The 13,206-nt window shown below is 33.1% G+C and overlaps 1 protein-coding gene across 4 annotated transcripts in view; it reads right to left on the reverse strand.

Annotated features, from left to right (window-relative positions):
• Positions 1–12,143, reverse strand: part of LOC149078978 (cell adhesion molecule Dscam1-like) — a 297,831-nt gene extending 285,688 nt beyond the window's left edge. For all 4 annotated transcript variants that reach the window (XR_016193869.1, XM_089241221.1, XM_089241220.1 and 1 more), the window contains exons 1-2: positions 12,010–12,143; positions 9,754–10,074 (exon numbers count right to left, since the gene is read on the reverse strand). Coding sequence is in view for 3 of the 4 variants with exons in the window: in XM_089241221.1 (XP_089097347.1) it covers positions 9,754–10,074; positions 12,010–12,088 (400 nt within the window). In the remaining variant the exon portion in view is untranslated. The remainder of the gene's footprint in view (positions 1–9,753; positions 10,075–12,009) is intronic.
• Between the last annotated feature and the right edge of the window lie 1,063 nt (positions 12,144–13,206).

The raw sequence follows: 13,206 nt of genomic DNA on the forward strand, positions 1-13,206 counted from the left end.
CGCACATTGGTCGGTTCAACTGAGCCTGGCAGTTCGCGAAGGGGCCAACTTTGGGCTTTGGCAGTAACAAATACACATTGAAGAAATACCTCATAAACTAGAATCCAACTCACCCCCAAACTCTTGGAGGGAAATTTATGTATCTCTATATTGTCGCTTACATAGTCAATAATCTCTAAAGACCGATTATCCGATGACACAGTGAGATATATATATATATATACTAGCTATAATATCATGCGTTGCACGGGTTTTCTTCAATGAGGCTTTTTTGGATCACGTGATATCTCCCTCTTTCTTTGAGGGACGTGAAAACCGTGTCTAAGTTCACCAATATGGCGACTTCCTGCGCGACTCATGAAAAAACAAATCTAGATTTAAAGAAACTTAAAAATAAATAAATATATTTTTTTTCAAAGGGTGCTAGGCATTTCGATCCCCCCCCCCCGTTTGAACTTCAGGTTATCCATCTCTGCCTGTTTGTTTCAAAAAATGCCTAATTAAAGCTGTGGAATTTTTTCGATGTACTTTTTACGGGCCCATAATTAATTTTAAAGCAACCTAAGCTGTATGAATTTATGCAGTTCATTATTAAAAGACAATACTTTACAGGTCCAACTAATTACTTCATATGTAATCTCCTGGACTTCGTATATCTCTAAGCGAACTCAATATTTCAAAAATCGAGTATTTGATACAATTTTTAAAATGATTAATGTGACAGAAAACTCCAACAAGTTTACGCATTTCTACATTAAATTTGGCAATTTTACTGATTTCTATGAGAATCACCCTTTTTTTGACCATCAAAGCGATGCAGATGATGATTATGACATCATTTAAAAAACCTCATTACCGGGAGTATTGAAAATGTGGCAAACCATTATAAAGGCATAAATATTATAGATATACTGACTGCGTTGAAGAAATGACAAACCATTGTGAAGGCATATACACGTCTTAAACGCATTGCTAGGGATCCACGGTAACCAAAGTAAACGTTCGGAAAGTGATTGTTGAGACACAAAAACCATTGTTGCCCTACGGTTTTTTGCCCATTTTGGGCATTTGCCCTGCTCTAACGAAATTTTAAAGTAGCCTATCGTTTATGTCGGGTCCCATTTGGTATATATGCGAAATTGGACGAAGATCGATATATAATTGTAGGTTTGTATAGAGAACACACACACACAGACAGAAAATCAATTTTATATATATAGATATATACAGTATATCGCTCTTGGGTAAAGTATTTATTTGTTAAGAGATGTTTTTTATTTGTTAAGAGAAGTTTTGAATAAATCCTCCTCCCACATATATAATTAAGAATGTATATAAAATATGTACAAACGAATCCCTTTATAACGAACTTCAAGAGACGAGAGAAATCACTTCGTTACATCGAAATTTCGTTATAAGGGATTTCTTATATTTACATTCTTCCTATTTCAAATTATCTGTGGATTACAAAAGTTTTCGTTAAAACGATATTTTCGCTATAACGGTATTCGTTAAACGGGATTCGACTGTATATAAAGATGGACAATGATTTTTTCTCTGCCTACGATACATCAAATCCCTTCGTTACAACGAAATTTCGTTATATAAGGGAATTCCAGACATTTACATTTTTCCTATTTAAAATTATCTGGGGATTAAAAAGTTTTCTTTTTGAAATTAGATTTTCGCTATAACAGTATTCTTTAAAACGGGATTCGACTTGTATATAAAGATGAACAATGATTTTTTTCTCGTCTCCTATACATCAAATCATAGACTTTCTAGATATTTTGCCGAGGTGAACTTGAGAAAAAAGGGTCGATTACGTCGAGAATCGAATATAGGACCTTTTGTTAACCGGGCAGCACACTGGGGTTACCAAGAAGTCCTGGGTTCGATTCCCGGTGGAACCAACGGAACGTTTTCCCCTGTTCATTGCAGCATGATATCCAGAAAATATATTGATTTTATGCATATTATAGTTGCACATTTTAATTCCAGAAATCGGAATTAGATATGCATTAGGCATCTACGAAATAATTATATTAATTAATAATTATATTAATTTATAATTAATTATTTTATATATGCAATTTCTGATATGGATGGAACTGAAGAGTTATATTTATATGTTTAGGTGTTAATTTACTAAGCATTGTTATCTTCATCCTTATGCCAATATAGATATTGCTCAATAGTCTTCTGCATTCGAAATGATGCATATGTGAGAATATATATATTAACGTCTCAATAACTATCTTTCTTCACTTGAATAAAACCGATTGCTATCTTCTTCTGCCTTAAGGATTGATGAATGTGCATGTGCAGCTCTAAGAATTGAGGAAACTTCTTTTCAGATCCGAAACTAATAGAAATTAGAAACCACCCACTGCAACATTAGCCATGATTTCGATCGTTCGGGGAAGTGATTAATCAAAATCAAGTTTGTAGGAGAGAATTGTATTTCTCCGTAATATCGTGTTTCTATATTATTTTTAAGCAATTGTTTTTCGCGGAAACGTTGTTTCTGATATTTTGTATCTCCCCTTTATTGTATTAAGGAAATTTTCTCGATCGTATGGCGAATTATGGAAATACAAGAAACATTATATGTGAGATATATGTAAGTGGAACTCATATTGGAATTTTCGAGCTTGCGATATAATTGCAAAAATACAAACCGTTCTAAGACTAAATTATATATATTTTTTTTCCTGAAACACGTAGTTCTTATTTGAGATAACGGTCAAACTACGGTTGAATTCATTGTGTATCAGATTTTTTGATTAATACTATAATACCTTTTGTTCCTTAAGATCCTGTACGGTATAAATTAATATTTGTCTTTGTGTCCGAAATCATTGATAGCAGCATTGTGCATCTTCACTAATGTTGACTAGAGGTAAAACTACTTACACACACACAAACGATACAACGACATTCGATGTAGCGACAAATACATCTACGACGATAATTTTCCAAATCTTGTAAGAATGAAAATCTAAATAATGCTGTAGTTTTTCTTCACATAACTTATTCATTGCAATGAATGCTATAGAAAATTGTTGCATTCCTATTAAATATACGATTGGCCTCACTTAATCGGATATCAACGATTCCAGCACAAAATATCCGATAAACTGGTTACCGATTATGTGGGGAACAATTCAATTGCTATTTCGTAACGATAGTAAGGTTTGTGTATTGAAAACTGATGAGGATCAATATTTATGAGGCTTCTCTAGTAAATCGGATATCAAAAATGAAATGAAAATTATATTTCACTATAATGATCACATTACCTAAGATTTTTACTTTTCATTAGGAAAGTTAGCGCCTTCTGTTGGCTCAACAGAGAACAAAAATAAAATAATTGTTCGTATTGAACACAACTTGAATACTTGGAGGAAAATTCACAACACAGCTTCCGTTGGTATTTATGACAAAAGGAATAACTTCAAATCCAGAGTAAATTTTTTGACTAATTACAATTCTACTATAAGCAAAACAAACTTAAAAATATCATTTTTTTCTAAACTCAGCAGAATAAAATGCGTTTGCAACAACAATGGGGACTATTTTGATGCGATAAGCAACTTTAAGAAATTCGTAGTTGGCAATAGCTACCCTTCTTCACGTTCAAATTTCTTTAACAGAGGCATCACCGCGTGAGTTTGTTCATTTACTCACAAGAATAATTGTTTGCTGATGGAAGGGTAAGCGTAATTTGCATGGTATTTTCAACTATTTCCTGCATCTCTTGTTCATTATTCACAGTTTACTCATGTTAAAAGTGTGTATGTGCAATGTGATTGGATTTTTCACTTTTGATTTCGTTTGTTGTACCTCTGATGTGTTGCATTGGCAAATACGTAGGGGGAACAAGGACTGTTGTTTTTAACCCTTTTGGTAATCGGTTAAAGGTGTTGTAAAGGTTCAGGCCTAAAGTGCTCTCTCTCAGAAACGTTTATACTATTTCAGACTTTCTCTGAGGTGTTTCCCCGATGAAGAACCTAGAGATGGTTTCGTTTCTTCAAATCATTTTTGTAGTTTTTTTCGACTGAATATTTAAATTACATTCGAGATTTGGTTTTTGCACTAAGCGATTTGCTTTCAAAATTCGTCTTCGTTGCTTTTTATTTAACACACTATGTATTTTCTAGCTGCCTTTGGCGCTAATATTGGTTTGTTATTAGGTATTTTGTTGTATGTTTTTGTTCTAAAAAATTCTTTAATCCAATTTAAAGTATTTGTGCTCAAATATATGTGTGTGTATGTGTGTGTGTGTTTATTTTTAAATCTTTACTAAGTAACATATTTTCTATTATTCCAAATGTTTCATTCAATAGAAATATCGTGTGTGTGTAGTGGCTGATGTGTATTAGCAGATGGCATGCGAAGGTTAATATCAGGTTAAGCGCGGAAATTCATTGAAATTATGATATTAAGTGGACTTTAACATTGTCTCCATGAGAAAAATTTTGTTCAAGGAGGATTTGATACGTTTCAGCGGGGAATACGTTTATCTGTTATTACGTGGGGCCGACTGCATTTTACAATAAAAACAGCAGCTGAAGACGTCAGTAAAATTCACCTAAATTAAAATAAGCTGTCACGATATGCAGTTAAATAATGCATTACTGAAATTTCAATCGTGAAAGATCGCCAGGAAATAAGGAGTAACGAGTCAGAAGTCTTCGAAATAAAAGCACGAAAATGTTGGATCGTTTTCGAGGAAACGTAAGAGAGAGCTCTTATTTTTTGGTAGAGAAGGTGATTTTCTCCTACGACAACCGAACATTTTATTTCTACGAGTTTTACGACCATAATTAATTACGTCATTCCAGAGCGACGTTCACCCTTGCGCGTTTTTTCTCGGTCGTGCCACCATTTGATCTCTCTTGTTTAACTGAACTCCGGTTGGGTTGTGGTTTTTCACGCTCCATACGGTAAGCATGTATCCATCCCCATGGGACATTTACTTATTCATTATTTATTGCTCCAAGGAACGGAACAAAACTTAAAACAGTTACCGCGAAAGAGTCGGAAGAAATTCTACACACACCATCTGTATGTGAACGAGGTCGTTGCGTTTTCATTTTGTTTCTTTATGTCGTAGGAATTTATATCATAAGATTCCGGGCAAAAGTCTTAGCGGAAATATTTTGCACCCGTGGCATCGTATCTAGAATGGAAACGGGTCTCGTTAGTATGAGGATTTGGCTTTTGCCTCAAAGCGTGGAGAAAACCAAAAGGGTTATTATCACTATCAAGGAATTAATTGGACAGGCAACTTTGTTTACTGGAAATGGTGAAAATTTTTCTTTCTACTTTGCTCAACAAGAAACATCTAAGATCACTGAAACGAATGGAAAGATTGCGATATATACATTACATTGAAACTGGTATTAAAATATACGTTAGTTCGCGTATCACTATCTAAATACAGTAAAACCTCGTTAAGTCGTCACCCTAATAAGTCGTCACACCGGTTAAGTCGTCGTTTTTCTTCAGGCCAGTCCAGATTTCATAGACAACAGTGTTAATAAACCCTCGTTTACTTGTCGCTAATTTCGGTTAACTCGTCACCATGAAAAAGTGTGAGATAGAGGAACAAATAATTTCTATGGCTTCCTTTAAAAAAATAGCTTGTTAAAAACATTGCCATATGATAAAAAGTCACCATAAAAGCCCTATGTTCCAAATTGGAACAGTTCGGGTAACAAAAGCTACGCTGGGGAAGTTCATTTGTCGACTAAAGTTTTTGAAACATTAGGGACTGTTCGAGCTAGATATGTTTTTTGCATTTAGGGCTTCAAATTTGAACAAATTGTATGTGTTGAAAAACCAAGCATTTTTTCCAAAGTTCAGATCGTCTAATGTGTGCTTTTCCCCACCCCGGGCCCTCTACGCATCCCTCAAAGTGGACCTTGGGTTCGAGATTAACTTGAAGTTAGCACGTGAAAGATTATCTTGATAAATTTTACCAAGATTATCTTGATAAATTTTACCAAGATTATCTTGTAGTTGTTTCATGAACTACTGATAAAGAATTAAAACATTAACTGCCGTATTCACCAACACAGTTTAAACTAAAATCGAAAATGAAAGGATTGAAGATCGAAACGGATTGATTAAATTGAGTATTTTAACCAATCCGTGTAGATCGCTAATCCTTTAACCTGCGGTTGTAGTTTAAACTCTGTGGATTAATACGATCGTAAAATTAAATTTCACGTGTATGTAAAATTGATGTGCAGTAGTTCTGTTGTGAAGAAAAGTTAACTAATCTAGCAGTTGCTCTGATTAGTCTAAATTAAAAACTACTAGTATAAACGAAACTGTACTAGTATATGTTAGCACAATAAGTTAAGTACATAATAAGAGCTCTAAAAAGATAAAAACTTCAATTTTTTTCTTTTGCAATCTATAAATTTTATTAATATTGTAATTTTGATTCATATTTTAATAAATATTATATTATTTTAAATCTATACGATTTTCACAATATTACGCATTGAAACTGACGGCACTCCGCTTAATCCGTCATATTTTTTCGATAAAATAAGAAGTGACGAGTTATCGAGGTTTTACTGTATTACATATTTCCTTTGTTTCCATGTTTCTGGCATAAAGGAGGACGATATTACACAGGGTGTGCATAATTTTGAGTTGATTCTGAGATGATTTTGTCACAACAATTTATCAGAAAGCTATGAACGTCATAATGCGTAGTTGGCAGAATTCTAGAAATCCTATCAAAGACAAACGAACGAATGTGCTAAAGATGTTTTGAATACCCTGCCTTAAATCTGAGATAGGATTGCCACATGATTCCAAGAATAGCTTGTAAGCTTCCATTTTGACGGGAATGCATCACGATACTGGGTACATTCCCAAAAATCTAAAATCCTTAAACGCTCATATCCCAGGAAGTAATCAGAATCTATTCGTGTTTCTGATGTCTACGGGTAGATCTCGTTGAGTGCAATCAAATCACACCAGTCTTGTTTAAATACCTCTTTTGGCATGGAGAGGGAGCTCGCATTCGTAAAGAAATTTGTTTTACGCTATATCTCGAGAAGTTCGCAACGCAAATAGACAGCATTGGTATGGTCTGTTAGTTATTCAAAAGGCAGATCCGATGATACCAATTTCATCAAGTACCACCCACGCAGATGTAGGCACAAATAACGTATCCATAGCCATGTCTATGACAGAGCCTACTCATTTATTTTTTATGAATTCCTTCATTATCATTGTCAATGTTTCATAGCTTCTCCTGATGAATAAATACAGCTATAGCAAGCTTATAACAGAGTAACTGCAAATACATGCCCTCACGCAGATTCACGTCAGCCAGTTGTAAAATAAATCATTAAAATGGAAATATATTCTTTCCAATGGGATTCTTAGTTTGATTTTTTCAGTTTTATGGATTTAAACTTCTATAGAATGGAATAAAATGCAAAAGTAATATGATTTTTGAACCAAATTGGAAAGTACGCAGCAGTATAAGCAGAGTTGGGTTTTTGACGTGACAAGCGTTAAAAACTGGTATAAACTATAAAACTGTCCAAAACCGTGAAAAACTTTCTGGATTATGTTTTGAATATGTAATGGATACATTACATAATGATAACTACATTTCGGATTTTTTTATTTTTAAACACCAATTTATTACAATAATTTAAATCAACTATTAATTATAATTTGCAACTTTCCAAAGAGAAAGACAAAACACATATATATATATATATATTGTGCATCTAACATATAGCAAAATTATGCATATCTATACCATAATGTGGGACGTTATAACGATTGTCGACAGTGCTGTCCAAAACCTTGTCAACAACGACTTTCAAATTCCGGGCTACTAAACAGTCTCGAAAGGGTAAAGGCAGTTTCTATAATATGCCTATAACACTGTTAAAAAAATTGTGTTCCCTAGGAGTTTTCAACAGTTTTAGGGGAAAATTTGGACTGCTGATTTCAAAACTGGCGTTACTTCTGCTGCACTACTTTTGCATTAGTCTTCCAAATATATGCATATTCTCACTATTTCAATGTTGTCTGAAACTACTAATTTTTGCATCGAATTTTTACTATTAATTTTCTATTTATTTTCCCGTTCCATTCAATACATTATTTCATTAGTATCATCATCAGACATCAGTAGTCTATATGTATTTGATATCAAGTTTGTTATTGATTTACATTTCGCACAGTTTGAATGGGATTTTACACTTTTTATGTATTACCATTGGGGAATTTTATTTTTATTTTATCTCATAAACTGGAGCCAATGTGATAAAACAAATTCCAGATTCGTATTCAGGGTCCCGAAATCACCCTGAAATCGCTGAAATACCTTTGAGGAGTGTAACCGAAGGAAAGTGTTTTCACGTCTTATTGTGGTAATATACAGGCTTTGGATAAATTTTTGACATTTAAGGACAGATTTTTTACTCAGTTTCATTTTTTGACAAATTTGGATTGCAATATATATATATTTTTTAATTTTTAATTCGGTTAGTTTTCAGTATGTTACTTTAAATTAAAAAATAATCTATTAGTCCCCACGTTATACGTCGGCTTTTTGAAGTTTTGACAGTTGAGTACAATATTGTACAATAAAATTCATGTAATCTATCCAAAACACCAATCCCTGATATGTATTTTCCGAAATGCTTCTGTAGAGAGGAGAGTATTAGAAATTTATTTTACAATCATATTAAATATTTGTTCTTCGTGTAACATCCACATTTAATATTACATGAAATTAATTTGTGCATTATCTATTGAAATTTTTATATTTAAAAATAATATTTATGAGATGTTTGACAGTTTTGACGTAATAGTATGAACCATGTTTTATACCGTAGAAAATTGGCATGCGTCAAAATACCTTCCAGCCCTAAGTATGTCATGTCATTTCATGGATTTTTACGCAAACACTCACTTTAAATATGATACAGTATCACTTTAGTGTTCATTAAAATGGTATTAAATACATGTTGAAGTGTTTTTAAATTAACTACATAACCGTATAAAATATTTTGTGATTTTTAAAAAAATACTATTTCGTTGCATTATTTTCTTTTAGCCATGGAAAATCCAAAAACGGAAATAAATTTGATTCTGTTTTGCAAATACTTGGTGGAAAATTATCTGTAGGTAGACCAGCATATATCAATTTGTAACTCCCTGGATAACGATGCATTTTATTGTTAGTTGTTTATATTCAATACGATTTTTGTGATCTGAAATACACACATCCCGAACCCTCTTTGTCATCACCTGTGGTGAATCCCTTTGAGAATCCGCACCATTTTTTGAACTGCTGATGTATAGGTATGGGGAATAGCAGTTTTAATTTTAGGTTTGAACTTCTCTTGATCTGTTTATGAACTTTATGAAAGAAATATTATAAAATATAAATTTTATAATATTTCCTTATAATAAGGAAGTCTTATTTAAGGAACTTATTGACGGAAATATCTCGCAATTATTTATTTTTCAAGGTAACTAAATAATCAAATATCCTACACGCCCTGCCACCCTCTCCCCGAAAATAAAATAAAAAACACACACACAAGCATGCGAATGTGATTCCACAAACTTATATTTCTCAGATATCTCATATATATATATATTATCACGTGCTTCTTTTTAATAATACGGATGTCACTTAAAAATTATGCGTATTTTCTTCTGAATTTGTATTTAAAAAAATATGTGTGCACTTACCAGCTCTAACGCTGATTTCCCGACTACTAATCACACCAATGACATTCGAAGCTGTACACCTGTACGAAGCTGCGTGGAGATCTTGTCGAAACTTTTCTGGCGAAAAGGGAGTCAGTACGAGTGAACCATCCGTTCGAGTATGCAAAAGATTTGGCACGTCATGCACTTTAGATCCGTCTTGTCTAATCCATGATATCACTGGTGGTGGGACACCTGTAGCTGAGCAGGGCACCACCACACCGGTAGAGTTGTAGAACCTAACTCTATCTTTCGGTTCGATAACAAAACTTGGTCCTAATTGTCCCAAATCTTTAGCAAAAGCTGAAAGAAGAAAATAAATTAATGCTTGATTGAGCTAGGAAATTTTATTACAAAATCATGATAAAAAATTACCGAATTCTCATTGTTTCAGGCTTGATCTATTTTAGCATTGATCGCGATGATACAAACTTTGTATGTTCCTCATTCAATCGAGAAATATGTTGCGGTACAAACAAATCCTGCATGGATTTCGTAGGTTAGTAATTTTTGTTTTGATTTCATAAGGGGCCATTCAAGTATTACGTAAGCAGGTTTTTGGCCATTTTCGACCCCCCCCCCCTCCCCCGTCAGCAAAATTTCGTCAGCAGCTTAGTTCATATCTTCAAAAAGGGTGGTTGATGGCGTAAGCGACCTTCAAACCCCCCCCGAAATCCCCCCCTCACCGATGCTGACGTAATACTTGAATGACCCCTAACGCATATACGCACATCACATATTAATATTTCCTATATTTTTATAATTATGTGAACAATGTAAAATTATTTCACTTACCCTATACTTATGCAAATAAGTTATAATTAAACTTATTTATATTATAATAGTTGAAAGATTTATTATACATTTATTATAAATTTTAGGATAATTATTGTGATTGTTGTTAATAATCATTACATCTTTCAATATTTCAGTAGCATGTTCCATGTTACTGAAATATTGTATTTACTACTACAAAATCATGTTACTACTCTATATTACGTATCTAAACTGCATCTTTCGGGAATTGTTTATATCAATGTAATGTTTATTCAATGTAATATTTACGGAAATTACCACGCGCTACATCTGTTATAGTAAATGCGATAAATTCGGTTAAACTATGCGTAATCTTCGACCCTTCTGGTAAGTTTGAAAAATTTTCCTAATTTTATCACTTTTACCTGCGTTTATGCCCAGTAGTAGTAAATAAACATGATATACCGCAATAAATAATCACATTTGGGCAGTTATTATGAATAATCGCCATTTCGTATGGTAAATATGATAAATCGGTCCCATTGTCGAGATGAGATTGAAAATTTCGATCAGCGTACTTATGAGTCTGAACCGGATACAATGAATTTGCAATTCAGAGAAAGAACATTACCGAAATAATTCCTATAATTTACTTCTTACGGTTCCTATCGGACGAATTCTGAAATCGGATCTCGATGTATCGAATTCCTGTTTAAAAAAATTTACGATCATATCTCAATGTAACATACTCTCATTTAACAAATTTTACCACCATGATCCGATATAATAGACTCTCATTTAAAAATGTTTAATGATCACACCCAGAGATCTAATTCCCATTATAGAAATATCAATGTGAAACTCCCATTTTATAAACCTTCGACTTCGATTTAACGAATTTTTAATTGTGAAATCACAATTTCATTCGTTGAATAATGAAATTCATTAAATAGGGGTTCGTTATATCGAGGTACGACTATATTTATCAAGCATACAAGCGTCATTTGGGTTTTTTTTTTTTTTCATATTTATCAAATTCACCAATTACACTAGGGAATTTTGCGATATAATCAGTAGAAGCGATAAATTCCAGGTATTTATCAAATTTATGTGTATTATGCATAATCTCGGTAATAATTCTTATAATGAATATTACTTACGGTATTACATATTACACTGGTTAATGTATTACATACATGGACTTTATACAGTAATATAACCCGTGATAAATTTGTAAAGCAGTATTGGTGATTATGTATAATAATCTGCTATTAAGCATAATAGCCCATTTATCACATTCACCGTAACGTATCTAAGACCTATGATTCTCAGTTATTCATATGTATCGCGCAATACCGATGCATCGTAATCCCCATAAATTCATGAAATTCATGAATATTCATACACCATTGACTAAATTAGCTCTGCTTCTGGGGGGGGGGGGTGAGAGAAATGCAGTAAGACGCGGGGAAAAAAACTCACCGGAAACACAGAACAATTCCAAAAGCAATAAGAACAAAAACGAAACCGGAACCGAACTTTCCCGTTGAGAAATCATCATAAAGTTCTTGTGGTAGTCCTGGACGTGACAAGGAGAGCAACTTTTTCGGCCGACTTTCTCACAGACGTGGTTCGACTGAAGTAAAAGACATATATTTCCCGCCGTTCGCGGAAAGGGGGTTCCAGGAAAACGTTAGGAAGACCTCTAGCGGACGCTAGACGTCCCGGATTTGTAGCGGGGTTTTTGATCCGGTATTTGCATTACAAGGAACAGAACACAAAGAAGAGAGTAAGAATACAATTTTTCTTGTTATTTCGATTTCTTTCTTAAACCTGATTTTTTTTTTATACAGATTGAAAAAGCGAAAATAAGTAAATGCATATGAACGTACTATTGTATTTTTATAACCTTTGTTTTAGAGATTCTCTCTGAATAAATACATGTCACAGTTGAACGGCTTTATTTTAAAAGGAAATGGGATGGAAATTTCAAGTGAAATACGCTGTGAGGATGCCATCGGTAAGATAAAGACATATTTGATTTGACCGAAGATTGGTTTGTCTTTTGTAAAGCTTTCCGGCGGATTGTGTCCCGCATTACTTTGCGTGGACTTCTTCAATGGTACCTTTCAAGTTTCTACAAAGAGATTGGTTGCGACTTTATTCTCATGTCTACTTTTTAGTTTGCTGAAAGCAGTATCAATATTTGAATGCGATAAAATAAACATATAAATATATTTCTACTTTCAACATACACAGCAATACAATAGGCGAAATTGAATTTAATGTATTCTCTATATGAATTTGTGCAAAAATTCATATAAAAATGTGCTAAGAATTTTTAGTCGTACTAAAATAGTTTTGATGCTGATTAATTCAAATTGGTTGCATTTATTTGATTCAATATAATTTTCTATGTAATTCTGATGACATTATCAATGAAATAATAACAATAATGAAATAATGAAAATGTTAACAATAATCAGTGATATGTTAACTCTAGTCAACCCAAGATGTGGCCATTTCGACACCAGTTGATTTGTATATTTTTTAGGCCCAAACTCACTGATAATATGAATTATTTGTAACTTAACAAAAAAGAACAGTTATATAAATCTAATCTTCGTTATTTATATCAAATTTTTTAGAATATTATAATTAAATAATAAATTGCAGTTA

This window comes from Pholcus phalangioides, unplaced genomic scaffold (assembly GCF_987345545.1).
Source record: "Pholcus phalangioides strain wild (caught in Gottingen) unplaced genomic scaffold, Ppha-v1.0 ptg000013l_1, whole genome shotgun sequence".
Taxonomy (NCBI): Eukaryota; Metazoa; Arthropoda; class Arachnida; order Araneae; family Pholcidae; genus Pholcus; species Pholcus phalangioides.